Source organism: Miniopterus schreibersii, assembly GCF_964146895.1.
Source record: "Miniopterus schreibersii genome assembly, chromosome: 7".
In the NCBI taxonomy this organism is placed as follows: Eukaryota; Metazoa; Chordata; class Mammalia; order Chiroptera; family Miniopteridae; genus Miniopterus; species Miniopterus schreibersii.
In genome coordinates, this window is record NC_138108.1 from 15,477,074 (window position 1) to 15,498,352 (window position 21,279).

General features: G+C 37.2%; 1 protein-coding gene across 4 annotated transcripts in view; it reads left to right on the forward strand.

The window, feature by feature from the left end:
- IKZF2 (IKAROS family zinc finger 2) overlaps nucleotides 1-21,279 on the forward strand; it is a 141,131-nt gene that overhangs the window by 89,495 nt on the left and 30,357 nt on the right. For all 4 annotated transcript variants that reach the window (XM_081143085.1, XM_081143082.1, XM_081143083.1 and 1 more), the window contains exon 5: nucleotides 6,270-6,437. In XM_081143085.1, the coding sequence (XP_080999211.1) occupies nucleotides 6,270-6,437 (168 nt within the window). The remainder of the gene's footprint in view (nucleotides 1-6,269; nucleotides 6,438-21,279) is intronic.

The window sequence follows — 21,279 nt, forward strand, 5'->3', positions numbered from 1 at the left end:
AACTGTATTGCAGAGTAGTATTTTTTAGCAAAACACCAATAACTAATACACTCAGAACTTCAAAATATGACACTCTTCTGGAAGAGAGATAAATTATAGTAAAGAAAATGACTTAAAATGTTGATTTATAGATGATTAGTAGGTGCTTAAAACGTGAGAGGACAAGATACATTGAAGTTTTGGTCCAGCCCTCCCATTTACAAAGGAAGAAACTGAAGCCCAAATCAGCCATAATTCATCTATTATCCCTTTTGTAGTTAAGGGCATTGTGAGACCAGAGCCAAGGTTTCATGATGCCCATAGTGGTTTTGCTCAAATATACAATGCTTGGCGTATCAGAATACGTACATTTTATGATGAGATGTTACTATAATATGGCTGATATTTTAAAAAGTATAGTAAGAAGTTACATGTTAAAATCTGTTACTTTAATCAAAATCATCAACTTTGTAAGGATTTAAGATTATTCCAACCATACAGGCATTAACATTTTTACTTGTTTCAAATTTTCTTTTAAATGACATTATATTTTAAATTATTTATATTTAAAATTTTATAGTTATATTTATATTACTACTAAAAATGGTTTTTTCCCTTTAATTTTTAAAAATGTCTCGTGGGAATGTTAAAAGGTCAAGCTTAGACACCATATTTGATAAGATAAAAAAGGAAAAGACTGTAAAATAATGAGTCTACTTTTCTTCTATGTTCATGAAATAATTCTAACTGCAGTTCTAAAAGGAGAGTTGCACAAAGTTATCTCAGGTTGATTATGTTGAGGAAGACACTCATTCAAATTTTTAACTTCTTCCATCTAGCAACATACAAACAAAACAAAACCAGTCTAATGACTTTTCAGTTGCATTGCCTGTAGTGTTCATTTTAAGGCTGAAAAGTATACTAAAACAATTTTTGTAAACTTTTAATAAACCTGTTATGATCCGAGTTAAGAAAATTCAGAGGGTAGCCTCTCTTGAAAATTTAGGCTATCAATGTTTCACTGTCTGCAGTGATTTTTATGAGGATTATTGGTTTGTAAACAGTAATAATTATATACCTACTCTACTATCATTTGATATTTACTACTGTAGTAGAGTTGAATTATTTTCATTATGAAACTTCTGACATGGAAAATGTTTCTAAATAGTTATACAGATTTCCACAAGTCCTAGAAATACGAGATTCACTCAGCTCGTATAGGCAAGGAGAGTAGACTAAATAAACCATTTAAAGCACTCTAGCAACTCTCTGAACTTATACTGTTAATGAATGTTTATTGGAGTATTGTAAAAATTCTTACACTTTCCTCAGGTATGGAAGGTCTTGTTAAAGTAGTAGTCATTCATAGAGAGGCTTGGGATACCTGCCACATTGTTGACCTTGAAATTGTGGTATTTTTTAAAATTAGCTATTTTTGTATGTATTTCTGCTGACCTAGTTTATGCATCTGAGTGGCTCATGACATTTTATACTCCATTTTAGTACTAGAATAGAATGTCTACTTGAATTTCTTTAATTTAAACTAGATTAGGGGGAAAATGCAGTCAAAATCCAGCCATTCACCAAGTGTTTTCTTCTTACTACCATGTTCATTTTAGAACTTCCACCTCTCACCAGTTATCTAGGGCTAGTATAAAATGCACTGTCTTAAATGTTTATAAAGCCTTTGGGAAACATGTTTCTGTGTTTTAAAAATATCTAATATAAAACTGATAGTGTAAAAAGATACACAACGTCCCAATTCAGTAAATGCCATGGAGTATCAGATCAATTTCACTTCCTCCTCTTTTGTACTCCACTAAAGTGCCAATCCAGTGTCTTATTAATGGGTTGGTGTCATTTCTTTGGCATTGGTACTTTAGTAGGTAATCAGGCAATATTGTCATCAGATACACCAGGCACTCTTCATTGGGAACACCAGGAGAAGAAAAGAAGTAGGGGCAGTAATTCAATTCATGCATAAACACAAATTCATGTAAATGTTATAAGCACAGAACAGCCTTTAATCTTGCCCCCCTTTGGGAGAGAGTACCCTCAACTTTTGTAACTTCGAGTTTTCAGCACAGTATTTTGCACAGTGCAGCTTTGTGGAGCCATCCTCCAGCTCCAAGGCCCTGTCTCCAGGGGTTGATTTTTCATATTCATGGGTTATTGTTCCATAGGACACAGGAACACCCTCTGTCTTTGATTCACCAAAGCAAAGTGATGCATGTACACTTGCATTTCAATTGAATATTTAAACACAAATCTAGAAATGTGTTTATGAAAGTACATAAAATATTGAAATACAATTTATTTATTCCATAGAATAATAAGATAACTTCAGCCAGTAAATATCTAAAAGTGGCCCTTGAGTAGGTTAGTAGATTGATTTAAAAACACAAAACAGAATGAGAATGGATCCAGAGTTGTTAATCCAGACTTGCATTCCCACTTACAGGTGGGTTAGTTATCACAGATACAATAGCCTACTCTGATTTTTTAAAATTGAATCCCACTGTAATGTCATTAATTAGTGTTTAGTAAATTTATGGGGTTTTCTTGAAATTTGCTTTTATTTACATCTGAAGAAGAACATTGTCATGTTTTTCAGACAAGGTCTAAACTGACTTTAAAAGGACCAATGGACTCAGTCTATTTATCAAAGAAAAATTAGTAAAAAATAAATAATTGAGATGTGTTATTTCAAGTTACACAGACAAAATAGGTAGTTAACTGAACCTTTTACTTAATTATCAGATCATTTTACACATATTTCTGTATGCCAGGAAAATCCCAAAACATTTAATAAAAGGATTGCTCCCATTTTACAGGGATTGCTTTTTAGAAAAAATTAGTCAATCTCATTATTTTTGATTTTTTATTAAACAGATTTGGATTTGACTCTTCCATTTGGATTATCCCTAGAATATAACAAGGTATACTAGAGAAAATGTCTCGTAAGTTACACTATTTTCATCCTTGACTTCAGCAGTAGTGTTATTGAGGATTTCCCCTGTAATTCCAACTAGATTTAGTGTGGAACACATGCAAGAAAGTAGGGGATTGTGGAAATAATTGTCATTTCCATAATCACATAATCAAGACATTAAGAGGAATTAAGCATATTTCAGCCCCAAACGAGTAAAGCCGTAGAATTAGTATCCAAGAATTAAAAAGAAAATCAGGACAGCCCTTGTAAAGCAGATCTGTCTTCCTCAGAGGTTCATCTGATTGAAATCAGAGTGCACTGTTAACATTGGCTCTTCCCTCTTCCCCCAAATGGGAGCATGACTGCTCACCTCCACGCTGCCTCTTCACGGCCCGCGGCCACGGGGACGTAGCAGATGCCTCCACGCCAAGACTCGCCGCATTCAGCAGTGTGGCAAGATTTCCCCGCATACCTACGCCCCTTTCTGTTTCTCCTGCCCCTTTAAGGGTGATTATATAAATTCAGAGTAATCCTTATTAAAAAATATTTGAAGATCTCTGGAATATTTTGTAACTGTTAAAACTAAATTATGGCCCTGGCCGGTGTGGCTCAGTTGGTTGTGCACTGAAAGGTTGCTGTTTCGATTCCCGTCAGGGCACATGCCCGGGTTGTGGGCTCGATCCCTGGTAGGGGACATGGGGGAGGCTGCTGATTGATGTTTCCCTCCCACATCCCTGTTTCTCTCTCACCCTCTCCTTTCCTCTTTCTCTCAAAATAAATTTTTTAAAAATCTTTAAAACTAAAGAAAACACTGAATTACCCTGCCATTAATCCCATAAATGCAATTAGATGAATCTAAAAATTACTTTGAGCCCAGCCAGGCGTGGCCCAGTGGTTGAGCGTCAACCTGGGATCCAGGCGATCGGGGTTCGATTCCCCGTCAGGGCACATGCCCAGGTTGTGGGCTCGATCAATGACTCTCTCATCATTGATGTTTCTCTCTCTCCCCCTCTCCTTTCCTCTCTCTGAAATCAATAAAGATATATTTAAAAATTAAAAATAAATAAAAATTACTTTGAAAAGAGTTATGTTTATTATTTTTTAGCGTTTAGATTTGCATTATATTAAATGATAAATTCAGTTCTCTAAAATCAGGGTTTTAAAATACTTCAATTGTAGGAGGCTTGTAGGAGGCTTCAAAAAAATCTAATTAACATGTTAGTGGAGTATTTTCCAAAGGCAAACATGATTTCAAATGTTTTTGTTCACCACCCTAATTTAATTTATTTTAGAGTTACTGCATACTGATCTGTCACTTGCTTGGGAAACTCTACATAGACAGATTTCAAACGTAAAATAAAATATTTGTAGTGAAAATTATGATTTAAATTTGCTGTTTTCCTACTGTCTAAAAAGTTAATTTCATGAAGAAAGTGCCTCCTTCTTTCTTTTTGTTACTATTTCCATGGCAGCGGTGGGCAGTAGAAAGCCCTGATTTTAAAAAGTTGTAGAGTGCTATTCCATTGAAACAGAAGTCAAAAAATTAAGTGAAATTTATATGTGTGTGCATGTGTTTGCATGTGTATGTGCATATGTATGTGTAAAATAAACAAGTATTACCAAATTAGATTTATTTTAAATTGTTTACTGTTTTGTAAGACTGCGTACAAGAGGTTTTAGGTCCGGTATTTCTCTTTTAAACTATATTTAGTGTTGATTTAATTTGTCAGTTTTAACGAATGAATCACAAAAGTTAACTAAGATTAAATATAAGGCAACTTTAACATGATAAGAGATAACTTTTTCAACTAAATACATCAGTATAGGGCATTTTATAAACTTAGCTTATAAGCTCTCCACACTTCTTAAGAAAATACCTTAACCCAAATTACACTTTTTAAAATATGAATCTTATTAAATTTACAAAATGAGCAAGTACTACAGAATTCAAGATACACCTGATCTATCAATTTTTCAATTTCTTTAGCATTTATATCACTCTAAAGTGTCCAGTGGCAGCTGCTAGAAAAGTACCCATTTATTTTCTTTATGCTCCCTACATATTTTTAATTAAAAGAATCACTGAGTTTGCATTATATTAAAGGTACCCCCCAAATGTTGAGGTTTTATTACTCACTATTATTACAAATGTTTCCGTTAAAGATATTAAACATGACAATTCAGTTCAAAAAATTATCTATTAAAATTTTAATCATTATCTAATTTCAAGTACAGAAATGGTCCAGTTTTAACCAAAAGGGAATTTTTTTTTAATTTTATTTTTATTCTAAACTTTGAGCTTTACTATGACATATTTATACTGTTTATCTATTAATGTATTATATGTTTCATGTCTGTCTTTAGAAGTAGACAAACTCAAAATGCTAGTATTTTCTTCATGGTTTGATTAATGGTACCTGTTTGATCCACTTGCCCATTTTACTGCTTTATCAACTACACGTGTTTATGTTTGATGATGCTGGTGACAGCCAGTTGATGACAACAGACAGCACTGATAATTATGGCTTAAACAGTTTATAACAATATCAGTAATAGGAGGAAAGATGCCTGTCAAACAAATGATTTTCACAACAAAAAGGATATATAAGAAATATCTAAAGGAATAATTTTCTTGGATTTTCTCTCATTCCGTGAGGAAGTTTTGCCAAAGCTTTTCCTGTTAGTGAGTAGAATTGAGAGACCTCAGCGATATTTGGAGATTTTGTGGTAATGAGCTTTGTAACCTGGGTTCATTCACTGAACCTCTCTTGTCCCCTGTTAAGAAAATGACCAGCTAAATGAGAGAGTTAGACTAAAGGTCCCTTTCAACTCAAAACCGATGTGATTTTTTAAAGACAGCATGGTACAGTAGAGAGCAAGAGAGAGTCAAACTGAGCAAGGTTCAGTTATCAGACTGAGTGCTTATTAGCTCTGTGACTCTCTAGTCAGATACTTTGATACTCGCACTCCAATTTCTTCATTTGTAAATTGAAATTATAGATGCCTGATTAGATATGTCATTATGGGGACTGAATTATTATATGTAAAGTGACCAGTGACGTCAGCAAAGTGATGGCACCTAGTTAGTTATTCCACCAATTGTCAATCCTATTACTCTTACTCTTTTGAGTCCGTGACAGGAATCCTATAAAATTTGTATGGAGGGGAAGCAACATTTGACCTGAAATTTGAGAAGTTGTATTTACAAAGCAAATTCTAGGGAGGCGAGGGTTTAGAAGACTTAGAAGGGAGGTGAATATTCTCAGCATGGAGGACTGGCTCTAGTTAACAGTATGTGATGAAATAGTCACTTGCATGTAACCTACCTGACCTTTCTCATCTCTTTTCCTTCCCACAGGTGAACGTCCCTTCCACTGTAACCAGTGTGGAGCTTCTTTTACTCAGAAGGGCAACCTTCTGAGACACATAAAGCTACACTCTGGAGAGAAGCCGTTCAAATGCCCTTTCTGTAGCTATGCGTGTAGAAGAAGGGACGCCCTCACAGGACACCTCAGGACCCATTCTGGTAAGTGTCAGCAAGTCTTTGAGAAGAAAGCTAAAATTTGAGAATTCAGGAGAGTGCCATAGATAATACAAAGTAACTTACAGCTTTGATACTAGCTAGGGATGACCTAGACAGTATTTTTATTTGTGTACATTGAATAGCTGATAAATTTTGTACGATGCATGTGGCCCTTCTTATAGACTTGGCCAAAAGGAGCACTGTCAACTGAAGTCTCTTATTTTCTTTAAGTCACTGAAATAAGAAAACAGCTGTTATATAAGTTTTCTATGATTTTTCAATTTTATAATGATCAGCCCAATAATTATGGTTAATCCAGGATAATGTAAAATAACATTGTTACATGCTGATGTTACCATAGACAAGATGAAAGCTGTGACTTTTATTTTATTTTTTTGACTGATTACGACACCCAGGCTGGGACCTCAGTGGGACCACATATTGCTATTTTTAAACTTGAAAATATGCTCTTTAGAAAGTTGGCTAATTCTTGTTTCATCTCTCAAGCCATAGTCATTAGATGCTCTCTGGAACTTTTCTCTGCTTTATAAATTATCATTAAAAATCTGGAATAAATCTGATATTTTTTTAAATGCTAGAATATAGTACATGAAAGAGAAGGAATGATTAGAAATCTGAATGAATCTCATTTGACTTTTATCTTGAATTGCCATAACCAAGAAGTTAAAGGTGGAAAATTAACATAGAATTACTCTCAAGCTGGTTTCATATGCTCCTTCTATTCCTAATGATATATTAAAATTTAATTTAAGGATATGATGGAAGTGATGTTTTCATCTATTTTGACAAATTGTATTAGAGAGTGCTGTGGATTATGAGGTAGTACTTGTATTATCTTTCTTTACATTTTTCCTGTTAAGTCTTAAGGCTTTACCTACTTTTTTAACCTGAGTGTGAAATATGTAAAACTGTTAGATATTAACTCAAATTTGGGGCAGTTACAGAAAAATGAAATTAACGCAAGCATTAAAACAAAATACTTTATGTATTTTACCTTCCTCCCTGACTCAAAGTAATTCACTTATTTCCAACTATGACATTTTTTTTTAATTATGCTATTAAAGCTGTATCTTAAAGTGGTAATTTTTATTATAAAATTATTCTTTATTGAAAGATGTTTAAGACAGACATGGCAGTTATTTTCTTTAGCTAGCCATGTACTTATTAAAGTGTTGTCAAGTAGACCAAGGATTATATAAAACAAAGCTTTTTATGAACGCATCTGTTGCATGAAGTTGAGGCAGAATAAGTTTAAATATGTTTTATTCTTTGTAAAATTGGGTTGCTTTTAATATTATGGCTTAGTGTACATGTTTCTTTACCTGGCAATTGCTGCATTCTTGGAAGGTTCAGTGCCTGGTGACACGTCTGGAAGGCATTCAATGTTCATCTAAGTCTGTTTCCTTGATTTCCTTTTTGTTCTTTTAGCAGCTCTATCCCTGTGGGTGGTGTCTCACAAGTCAGGGCACCTTGGTTTTTGTGTTAGACTGAGCTGAGCAGCTGCAATTAGCTTCTTTTTGCAAAGTAGGCATGGCCCATCTCAGGCACCTGGTTGGTGGGTGATAAAGTGAGATGTCATCCAGTAGGCCAATCCAGCTTAGCTTTGGCGAGGCCAGACCCTTTATATTATTTACATGGTTCTGTGTAATTGTAAAGTTTGTGTGTATAAATTGAAGCTGTTTCTGTAAAACTGTATTTTTACAAATTAGTATACTGCTACTTTGAGGTCCCAAAAAATCAACAAAAAACCCCCCACCATGGTCCCTATAACTATAATCATGCTGATTTTGCAGTTTGGTATATCGAGGCATGACTCTGCAGCTATATAAACAGCGTACTCAAACTGGCTAATTAAAGAGAGTTTAACGGAGTGATGAGAGGGAGAGAGGGGTGTCATTCAGCTACCGCATCATCAAGGGGTGATGATATCAACTCAGTCACTCCTACAACTGACATCTAAAATATTAGCTACCGCTAATGTTTTTCACAATAGAGATAACATGAAACAAAGCTGCTAAACTCGGTGCTTCACTAACTGGTCAGAAAGCTCAAATAGGTCATCATAGAGTTCTTCTTCCAATGCTAGTTCTGTCTCCCACTCACCTTTTTTTAGCACCGAGGCTGGACAGGTTTCATTATCTGATCAATGAATAAACTAAACCTTATTTCTACAGGTTCACAAAGGTGGTCCTTCCTTTCTTGGATTCCTGCAGTTTTACAATAACCAGTATTACTGCAGTTTTACAGTAAGATTTTTGGGCAGGTTTTTTTAAGGGGTACCCCAGTGAATCTCCTGAATTCTGAACATAGTCGTCTTTGCCCCTATCACACAGCAGTGACCCCAAATCATCTTAGTAATCTGGAAAAATTACCAACCAATAGCCCACTTCTCTCCCTATAGTTCAGCAGCTTGATATGCCCCAAATAGCCACAGAGTCATCTCAGTGTCCCAAACAACAGTACCAGAACTCTGATCCGTGGTGGAAACATTCTTCCCTTGGGCACCGAGATTGCCAAAAACACCAATCCCAAGATTTCAACACAGGAAGTAAAAATTCTTTAAATGAGTTACTGGGTGTATTTGTATTGTAGCCACTCCTAGCTTAACCTCTGTTCTCAGACTCATGCATTGCTGTTGTGGAGGAGATGGCATTAGGTATATATCATATCCTATAGAATACACCCAAACTTCTCCCTGCTGGCAGCCATACATGGACCACTCCACCAGTAGACTGTTGTACCCCTCAGTTTACCCAGGTGATTCTGGAAGATGGGACATGAAGTATGACCAGTGAAATATATAGGTTTGAGCCCATTGCTATATTTCCTTTGCCATAAAATGAGTTTTCTGGTTGAAGGCAATATTTTAAGAAATACCATGGTACTTGGTAAAACATTCTGTTAAATCCATGTGGAGAAGAGCTTGCAGACGTACTGAAGGAAGGGAATATAAATCTATATCCTGAGTGTCTATTACATCCTATAAGGATAAATTTCTCCCTCCTTTATATTAAAAGTTGTCCAATGTAAAATGCCTGCTACCAATTGACTGGTTAATCCCCTTGGGGTATGGTGCCCTATCAGGGTCTCAGCATTAGAAAGCTGTGAACTCAGTAGTGGTGGCAGTAAATCATAGAGAGGGAAAAGCCTGTGTTGCTGGACCCACACACAGTTTTCATCCCTGTCACCCCTTGTCACTTTATACATGGGCCACTTCCTTAAGCAGGCACAAGAGTAGCTAGGTAAAGAATCTGATTCATAAAATAGATTGTCTGATTGGTTTGGGCCACCCATCAGCCACTTTTGTCCAGATAACTAAGAGCCTTCTCCACAGTGGACACCTTCTAGAGGGAATTCACATTGGACATGTCATCACACTTTGTACCAATTCTGAGAGGTTCGTTCACACAGCTCTCTCCCAGACCTCCTATCACCAGTTTTCCAGTCTTGTTCTTCCAAGTCCTTGACCATATGGCCAAACCATGGGTCATTACCTCAGATATCTCTCCTTACCTGCCAAGTGTACAGTCTGAAATTCTGCTGGGGGGATATTTCAGTACTATATTTTACGGCTAGCCCCCTTCAGTGGGCCTGTAACACAGTGGTCACAGCTCATACTAAATACCATGCAATCTGTTTATGAACTAGGACTAGTTCCACACAGTCTCATCCTCCATGTATTGGCCACTGAGAACACCCCATGAGGCCCCACATGTGGCTTGAGGAGAGATTGTGAAGCAGTAGTAGCAGCAGGTGTCAGGGACACCTGAGCTACTGTTCATGAAGTATACCCGGGCTTCCCAAACCTGCATGATCCTGGTTTCACTTAACAGTGAGATGCTCCTGTGCACATCTTACTGAGTATTATATTGAGTCAGGTAACACCGAGGTCATTTGGTGTAGTTTGGGCCACACGGTCACTTGGAGTCCCATGGTCCAGTACTCTCAGTCTGAAACAGAGTCCAATACCAAGTTAGGAGGAACTTTGAAAATGGAGAATAGTTATTGGTACAAGATTACATGTCTTTGCTTAAAAAAAAAAAAAAAAAAAGATCTACACTCTGATGCTTCTATTGACAGAGATGTTTTATAGCCACAGACATTTCCAAAAGCCATTGCATTGCTGGATCTTAGAGCCAAAGATATAGGGCAGCTTTCATCACAGCAGAGGTGTGTTGCAGATCCTTTTCTTGCCCAGTCCCCTCTCAACTCTGACAGCCCCATGAATACCTGGCACATGCATCAGAGCAGCAGATTTTGGAATTTCTTTTCCCAAAATCCAAAGAGGGCACCACATTTGTGCCTTCTTCATGATGCAACTTGCAAGGTGCAGCGATTTGTTATTTGCTAGAGAGGATCAGTTTCAACGTGCCCAGACCACTAGGCCCATAACATTTCACCAACACTGCAAGTCTCTGAACTTTTCACGGAGATTATCTCCTATCCTCTAGCATATATCTCACGGAGGCATCTCAGGTATTTACTACTTCCTGCTCATCAAGTCCAATCAGTATAATACCATGAATGTAATGTTCCGGCTTGATGTTCTGTGGGATGTCAAGATGGACAAGATTTCTTTGGACTATATTGTGACAGAGAGGAGAGTTGACCTAACCTTAAGGTAAGATAGTGAAAGTATGCTGTTCCTGTAGTGTGAAGGCCAACTGGTTCTGATTATCTTTGTTGATAAGGAATTATTTTTAAAAGAAATTGTTAATACCTTCATACCTGGTGTCATGGGCTATTTTAACGTGATCCAGTGAAGAGACCAGAGCTAGAAATGCCTCTGCAGTTGGCATTTATGAGGCGATTAAGTCTGCATTCACCCCCAGAACCATCTAGGTCTCACATCAGCCTAAAAACACTGTTTAAATGGGTATGTAGGAGGAATCACTCCCCCCCCCCCCATCTTTCAGTTTTAGTGACTATCTTGGGAGAAGTGAAAGTTCCAGGGCTGTACTCTCCAATGTGTTAGGCACTAGCCACATATGGCTATTAAACACCTATTGCCACACGTTGAAATATTTCTGATTAAATAAAATACAAGGGTGGGCACAAGTAGGTTTAAAGTTGTGAGTATGGACCACAGTTAATAAAGTTATTGTAATAATCAGAACCTGCATGTCTTTTTTCATACAAACAACTGTAAACCTACTTTTGCCCACTCCTGAACATGTAAATCCAGGAGCCCACGCCTGTTTGCACTTCTCTCCAGCCCAGAGAAGACAGTTACTGTACCATACAGCTTTTCAAGCATGTTGATTCTTTCCTCACCCATGTAATTATTTGGTGCAGGGAGTGTCCCACAGGCCCTTCCAGGGGTATAGTAAGGGACAGGCTGAACGGGATGATTCATAATAGGTCCTTTTCAGTATTCTTACTTACTCGGGCTTTTGGACTTCTTCCACTTTGGTCTGCCAGGAAAATGTTGGCATTTCGACTTTTTCCTGTGTAAGCCATCAGTGAATCAAGGATTCAGTCAGTCAGTCACTCCCACCTGCTCAAGGCAACATGCTAAATCCCAAATCCCAGATGAATGCACATATACTGATAAACTTGGCTTGGTATAAAACCCTTAGAATCAACCCATTCCATTCCTTTACGTGCTAGCTAGGCTCCTGCTGATACAAATTGGCAAAGTTTGGTAAATCTTTACTGTATGAGTTGTCACCTCCTAGATCAGGCCTTGGTTTTGGGCTACATTAGAATCTAAGTTGTTATGAACCTGGGGTCAACAAGAGGTAATAGGAGTAAGTCCTGAAAAGAACTGCCATTCTCCGATTGGGTTCCTGCCCAACGGAAGCAGTTGAAAGTCTTATCACAGTGTGTGGAGATACTGATGTATGGGAATGTTGGTTTCCTTAGATGGAAGGGTAGTCAGTGAAGGGGGTTGTGTCCTCTGGTTAGGAGGGTCAGGTGTGTTTGGGGATTCAGCATTCTGAACTTCCTCAGTATATTTGGTCAGATAGTGCCATCCCCTGCTTCACCCTTTCCCCACCAGTGCTCCATCACCAAGACCAGAGGTGTTGTACTGCCCATTTTACTTAGTGTGACAATTCCATAAGCCTTCAATTCAGGTTCTGGAGTTGATCTGCAGCTTTGTTCGCCCTGAGGCTTAAATAAATAAGGACTGATTTAGAGCTGACTGGGAAGCTTTCTGATATTTTACCTCTGCTCTGATTTGAGCATTCAGGGCCTTCGATTTGTCTTTTCTCCTTTGCATTTTCCTTGGGGCCATTGTTGCTATGCCACACTACAGTCTTCACACCTTAGCAGGCAAAGGCCACAGACCTGAAGCCGTGCCTTGCCTCTGCGCTCCATTCCATGCCCCCACCAGTGATCATTTGAGTGATCATGCTGCCAGCACATCTAGACTTACCTATTATCTCCCTGGTAAGAGGCCATCCTGTTCTTTTCAAACATGAGCAACCCAATGGCAGAATGTCATTTTGATGGACTTTGGCCTCTGGCCACTCCTGCTACCCACAGCTATCAATCAGGGTTCTGACAGGAAAGCAGTGAGACACTCAGATGGGAAAAATTTAGAGACATCCATGAAAGGACTAATATTTCCGAGAGAATGGATAGGCACCAAGGAAACCAACAAGGGATGGGTTGAAGCGCTCTGAGTCCAGCAACAGCAGGGAGTAATTAGCAATCCCAAGGGAACGGAGAGGTCACTGGAATTAGGAGAGGGAGGAGAAGTCTCGAACACTGGCCTTCAGGAGAGGAGTGCACGCCTGTTTACCTCTTCACCTGTGGCTGAGCAATAAACACCTTGACCTTCCTGGTTCCACCCTCCAGTCTCTTACTGATGCCTCACATTAACTGACCCTAAACAGAAGCCAGAGGACAAAGGAACCTATTGATGAATCCAGTAGAAATTAGCTTTCTGCAGGAGCAGAGCAGAGCAAAGAAGGGTGGACATGGCTATGGAGGCAAAACACAGAATATGCCACAGATCGACTAAAACTTACGAACTAGTGCTTGAAATAGCCAGTATAGGGTAGTAAGTTTAATGTCATTTTTATGAATATTACTATTTGTACAAAGTATTTTGCTCCACCCCCCTCTCTTTGGATAATGATTGTTCATTGCTTTGTTTTATTTAGTTACTGTGTTCTATAGCATTATTACTGCATCCCTGGTTCCTGTATTTTAGATTTGAAAATTTTCCATGTAGTAGGTTGGTAACAATGAGTTCAGAGTTGATGCACCTTTATGTTTCTGTGAGATTTTATTTATCACTTTAAAAATGAAAAAGACACTTAGAAAAATATATGGCATATAGTATACATTCTTTATCTTTGCCCACCTCCAAGTCTTTAGTGTTTGATTTTATCAGCTCACCTTTATTGAATCTTTCTAAAGTGATAAAATTAGTTTTTATAATTTCTATAGTTTTTATAACTTTCTTTTTGTATTTATTTTATTGGAAAATGGGTATTTTAATAATTTGCATAATAACAATAATGGATACAGCTGGTATGCATAGGTGTGGCTAGAATCACGACTGACTGTTAGTGAGTATCCAGGTCGGCTGCCGGAAGTGTTTATGTGGATACACCAAGGAGGGGCTCCAGGTGCCAGGAAGTCAGTGTTTCAGGTCACCCATCAGGAAGTGTCTCAAAGGGAATGAAGGGTCAGTCAGTCAAGAGAGGTTCTCGCCGTCACTTTTCCTATTTTGCAGGTGAGGAGACAGAGGCACAGAGAGGTCATGCAGGCAGAGCCTGGATTCAGACTCCAAGTTCTGTACTTTATGCTCTGGGATAAATGATAACAGCTCCCTATGCTTATTCTATAAAACCTTATCTCGATTAAATCAATTCAAATGATAGAAAAAAAGAATACTATCTGGAAGTCAAGATGCTGACTTCTAGGTTTTAGAATGGACTCACTGCAAATGAGCTATGTGACTTTGACAAGTCACTTAATTTAATCTTCAAATCTCCCTGTGCTACTAATATTGTATGATGCAAAATACAATGTGTTATCTTTTCTCCCTTGACTTTGCTGATCAGTCTCAATGACCAAACCTTAAAGAGAGTAGTCCCCACTCCCCACATTTTTTTTTTTTTGCTGTATTTTGTTTTAACTTTTAAAATAGATTTGCATTACATGGAACAGGTTTTAGGTTGAGGTTTTCAGATGACCTTCACAGTGCCAGTATTACTTCTCTGCTACTATCTGCTAACCTAAACCTAAGAGATATCCTCTTATTTTCTACTTATAGTTCCAGACGTAATTTGTTCACTCAAAATACATTCCCTTTTAATAAATATTTTTGAAAAAGCTCCCTTTGCCTTCTGAAAACCAGCAGAAGTGTAAAACAATGTTGAATTTTCCCTCCCTCATACTGGAATAGAAAATGGATTTAAGTGTACAAATCCTGTTTACTTGATTTGCTTGTATGTTTTAAATATTCATTACAGTCATTGATAACATTTTTAAATCTTGAAAGGATGCCAGTTTTACAAATAAATCAGAGCCCTTTAAAGAGCAAAAATTCTTTGGTAGTATTTACTAGTATTTGCCATGGAAAAGTTTGTTTTCTAGCAATAATTTTAAGAGTATAATTTTATTATTCCTGGAAACATATCAAACCAATAGCAGATAATTTTTTATAGCAGATAATTCCTGTCAGCAACTCCTATACTTTATTCCCCACTTCTTAAGATAATGACAGAAGAAATCATAACCTTTCCTACTTTGGTTATGATAATGCTGTGTCCTAATTCTGCAATATTTTCCATTCAGGAAATAAAAAATAAAATGATACGGTCTAAGTTATATTTGTACAATGATCATCAGTGTTTTGTTTTTTAAATATTTTCATTTGTTATGGGTTATTTAGAGCTATTCTATTTGTCTTGATGCTGGGCATTTTATTAGAATTCCTTTATTGCAATTGTGTTGGTTAAATTTAAGCATATCTAGAAATTGCAATCCTCTGTCTGCTTTTGCCTCCTTGCAACACTCAGAACAAAATGGCTGAGAAGGGGGGAAAAAAGATGTTTTACATATGAAATTTAAATGACATTTTAAGAGGGAGTGGGAGGAGAGGGAAAGGAAAGAGAAATAAAGAATTGGAATGTATCATCAACAGTATATCAGTGGAAGATTTTTAGCCCAGTGAGAAAATAAACTACACTTCTATAAACATCTCCCAACCTTGTACATTATATAAGGCTGTGAGAAAGGAAAAGGAACTGGTATCTATTTTAACCTCTCTGTTCCTTAATCTGAAGATTTACCACACAAATCATCTAATTTATATAAATTTATAACATAGCACAGTATTTTAAGATTTTACTGATGAATCATTAAATCAGTGTGCCTGCTAAAAATGATTTTTTAATTAATTTTTTCTCTTAGATTTTTAGTGTAACAAGTGATCATAGTTCTTCCATTCCTAGAAATTGGATTAGTTTGCTTCATACATTACACACACACACACACACACACACACACATATATATTTCTCCTTTTGTTTTTATTATACCCAGTACAGTGGGGAAATCATGTTTCATTGAAGTCCTGGACCCTTATTAATCAAAGTAATACTTAACATACTTGTTATCTTTTAAATATAGGAGGAACTAGAATTGCATATTTCTTTCTAATTAGCATTTCAGGTTATTCTCACATACACTAACGCTGTGCCCAAATTAAATATTTAGAACAGAATAGAAGAGTATGTATTTTTAATATATGGAAACTTACGTAATATATATGTGTCATAATTTCCTTTGTATAAATTATAAAAAGAAACAGTAAGTAAGTATGCTTCTCACACAGTCTGAAATGTTTTTATGCCACATTTTAAAATTCAGTTTTGGCCATTGGATTATACTGGATTCAGATTATTATAAAAAAGTATGTATTGTATAAAAATAGAATATTTTAGAAACATTTGAAAATGAAAACTAACGTTTCAAAGAAATGTGTTCATTGTCTCTTATATTCTACAAAATACAAATATTCCTTAACACTAGCATATTTTTAAGATGCTTGTTTGTTTTGACACTAATGTATTGGACCAAGATATATAAATAAAATATCCTTGAACAAGCAGATCAGGGCAGGAATTTTTTCAGGTTTTTTTTGTTCATCTCATTTTAAGAAAAGAATAACTATGTTTTTAATAAGACCTGCGATAAAATTCTGAGTAAAACCTTTGCTTTCTATTAAACCAGTATTCAGTATATGATGTAATTTTTTATTTGGATATATCACCCAAAAATAAATACTTTGTAAAAATAGTTTCTTATACAGCCTTGTGCCGCTTAACAACGGGGGATACATCCTGAGAAACGTGTAGGTAGGCAATTCCGTTGTCGTGCGAACATCGTGGGGTGCCCTTTCCAAACCTGGAAGGTGTAGCCCCCCCTGTAATTGTATGTGCCACCCCTTTATGCCACTGGCAGCACAGGCTCGCTTACACCAGCATCAGACGTGGGAGGAATGCACTGCGCTGCACCTCACTGGGTGATAGGAGTTTGTCAGCTCCATTGTAATCTCATGGACCACTGTCATGCATGCGGTCCACCCTTCACTGAAGTGTCATGATGCTGTGCGGGATTCTGTATCTATATCAGATAACCCTGGAGTAATAATAGCTATTGGAGGAACTTTCCAGTGTCAAAGTCTTTTGACTCAAGGTCACTACGTCTGCACTTCCGAACAAATATCTAGTTTATTTCCAAAGCCCTCAGGAATGTTGAATTTTACAACACTGCTTTATAACTTGTTCAATGTTTGACCATTTTCAGCTTAAGAAGTTTGTTCTTTATGTCTGATTGTTGCTTTAAAGCTATTTTGACCTATAAAAAGGAACTGGACCAGATGCACCACGTAAATATCCATCTGTTAAAACAACAACAACGCTGTCCTCGTTGTGTATTTTCAGTTCTTTTTATGAGGACTGTCTTTTTATTTTTCAAGACCCTGTAATTCCAAGGACTTTATTTTATCCATAAAAAAAGCCCAGAAATATTGAATGCTTGTATTTGTTCCTAATAATTGATTTTTTTTTAAGTTTCTGTTAAATTAGTGCACTGATGCAAACTCACTTAAAAGTTTGTCTTTTATTTGAAACTCTAGTTTGTCTTGTTCAGTTATGCCCTTAACTATAAAATAAAATATTAGAACTCACCTCCTCTTAAATATATTTGGATACTCACCTATAGTATATTGTTCAGCCAACCAACAGGAATTTTTTTAAAGTATAGCCTGCATGCTCTCAAGGAAGCTGGTAATATCATATTGATATTATTTAATATCTGAAGAGAGCTTTCTCTTCAGATTCAAATTTCTTGAAAATAAAGTTCAAAAGTAGCTCCTGGCTTGGACTGAGATAGGACTGACCTTTGACCGTATTGTTAAAGAAACAACTTAATACCAAGTGTTTTAGTTTGAGGTCTCATATGGGACAGTCTGTTGACTCATCACGAGACTGATACGCCCTCAGATGTGCTCTGCTTCTTCCTGAAGGACCCACTCCCACAGCCCCCCCACTTCCTCAGCTGCGGGCTGACGCTGGCCGGGACTCCATCACACTAAAGGTGCTCTGCCGCGCAGGCAGCCTCTTACTCACTCACTCTTTCCTAATGCACCCGCTTTCCTTCTTGTTTTATTTAAATTATCTTCCTCTCATCTCTGCTTTGCCTTCTGCTCTTTCTTTCGTCTTTCTCATAGATTTTTCCCCCCAGTCCTTCGAGGTTCACTTCCATATTACTTCACTTTATTTTTTTCAGGAGGCTGCCAGAAAACAAGGACATCAATAGGGCCTTTAGTTGATATCACATGCAAGATGATTTGTATAACGTGGAATTACTACAGGTTGTAGACGTTTGGCTACTAATAGTACTGATTATTTTGTGAAATTGAGTGGAGAGTAAAAAGTGTTTGAAAATTAGGTACTTGGCCAAAAGATTATCATCATCGGTTATATTCATATTGATATTATTTAAAAACCTGATCACGTTGGCTTTTCTACCAGATTTGCCAGAGGGGTCTATTTTAAAAAATACTCATTCATGGGCCAGTATATAATGATAGACATGCTGGATTAAATGATGCTGGTTCAGAAATCGAATCTAGTGCAACTCATTCATAATAGTGATGGTGCACTCAGTGTAGTAAAATTAGTCCTGCGGGCTGCCCAGGAGAAGGAACTGTTCTCACCTGATTGTAGACCTGGCGCCTGGCCCACATTCTGGGTGATCTCCCAAGTGTGAACTTTCTCCACCCTCCACCCCCTCCTTTGCTTCCTGGAGGTGGTTCATCGAGGTGGATTACACTGATAATTACACAAGCTGTGTCAGTTGTACTCATGATTTATATAACCGTGCTGTGCTGATTTCACCCGTCAGGTCCCAATACTGATGCCCGTGGCACCTTCTCTGTATGCTTTGCAATACACACTGAAGAGACGAAATGGAATTAGTATCTTCACCGCTGACTCTTAAAACACACACACGTAAGGCCCTGCCCATTGGAATCTGATTAGGAGGGAAGAGCCACGTTCAGTCAGGTCAGCAGGTGAAACAACCCATGTGATTTGCACCCAGCAGAGCACTTTTGCCTTGTTCTCCCCAATCATTTTATAGTCTACCCTGTGTTCCATATTTAAAAAATTAAAAATTTTAAATAACATATGAGAGCATATTTTAAAATGGATTTTTTTTTTTTTTTTTTTAAATAGCAGTAGTCCAGCTCCTTTAAATTTCAGACACTTATTTCTAGAAAGAGTTATTGCAGAGAGAAGCCTTTCTTCTGTAACACATATTCATCCCATGGAGCTCTTCACTTTGGAGCAAATTAATTAGATCAGGTTACTACTGGCAACTTTCCTGCTTACCTTTCCCTGTTCTCAGAAGTTCTAAGGACAAGTATCACGGCCCTGTTTCTCACTCTTCTCAATCTGCTGCAGACACGGTCTCGTTCCCAAGTTTGCTGTCACTGTTTTACTCCCTACGTGGATGCTGGTGTAGATGGTCCGAACTTGAGGCCAGTTAACGTTTTCCCTTTCATATCCCGGAGCCTGCAGGCCTGGCTTCTTTGAAACTCCAGGTCATACCTGGAAGGGCAGCATGCCAGCTTCATCACTCACTCCGTGTGCAGAAGGGCTCATCACACGTGTTTGTTTTGTTTTGTTCGGAGGGGGATTGGAGGTAAGCTAACCTCCACCCTCTTTTGTTTCCCTACTTATTCCATGAGTCAAGGAAACCTGTTCATCCACAGCCTGTACTATCTTGCCAAATCTTCTAAGTAAATTCCCAAATGTTAGAAAAATCATACAAATGAGATACATAAAAACCAATATCATTTGTTATAAGAATATAAAATATAGAGAGAAAAATTTAAATTTTTATTTAAGGATCATATCCTTAAATATGTCATCTATCAGAGTGGTATCCCTTTGCATTATGCAGAAATATAATGATAATAAGCGAATAGATAAGAATGAAAGATCCCAAATTCAGCATCTTGAACGAGAGATCTTAACTATATTCTGTTGTGCATCTGCATCCCTTGTACTGTATCGATTGAATGAATGGTGAATCTATGGATGCTTTCAGTTGAACATTCTTTCATTAACTGGAAAGTTAGTTTTTTAATATTAGCGAAGGCCAGTGGTGGTTACAGTAGATGATAAATCTCAATTCATTATAAAAATAAAAGTTAATGGCTAACATTTAATAGTCACTTATTCTGTGACAAGCACTGTTTTAAAGTCCTTAATTTACAGATAAGGAAAGTCATATTTAAAGAGAGAGATGCTACCTAATATCCCCACAGTCTGTTGTTTTAAATACTATATGTATGTTCCCATATGTAAAGCTTTATCTTGTTCAAGTTATTATACTCGTACCTTATTTCTTTGTTCATATTGTACCAACAATGTATTATTTGGCTTAGATTTTAACACACACACACACACACACACACACACACACACACACACACACAGGTGCTCAGCAAAATAAACCTAAAGATCATATCAGGCTCAAATAAACAAAAAAAAATGTTCTATAATGCTTGACGACATATAGAAATTTAGAATAAAATAAAAAACTAAGAATAGTGTAAATTACCCTTGTGAGAGTACTTTTTTAAAAGTATGCTCTGATATAGTAAAAATCTTTCTATGATAACTATGCATATTGTATACAACTTCCAGTATACTCTGGAAAAGCTGGGATATAAACTGCTTTGCTTGACTCCAGACCCTGTGCTCTCGGTCACTATACTCCTACTTTCCAGTCATATTCTCCATATAGCAGCCAGAATGTTACTTTAACACCTATTTTAAATCATGTCATTCCTCTGCTTAAAGTATCTTAATGGCTTTCCATTTCCCTCATGATAAAATCAAACTGCTTATCATGGTCCATAGAAGTTCTGCCCACCTGTCCAATTATATACCACTCTACCCTCCCTCAGCTTTTTTTGCCACTCTAGGTTCCTGTATTCTTTGCTCCCCTTGGGATCTTGCACTGATGATCCTAGAAGTCTTTGCCTTCAGCTTTTTCCCCAGTTCTTGGCATGATGCCTGCATTATCCTTCAGATATGTGCTTTAAATGCCATCTCCTTGGAGATAGTGGCCTTCTGTAAGCATCCTACCTAAAGCATCCTCCTAGTTACCATCTTTCTGGCTCTATCTCAAAGCCTTATAAAGCTTCCATCAGAATCTGTGGTTATCTTGGTTTTTTGTTCATGCATCTGTTGCTTGTCTCTACCCTGCAACCCCTAACCCCCACCGTTCTAATGTAAGCTCTGTGAGATGTGGACCTCCTCTGTCTTATTAATATATTCCCC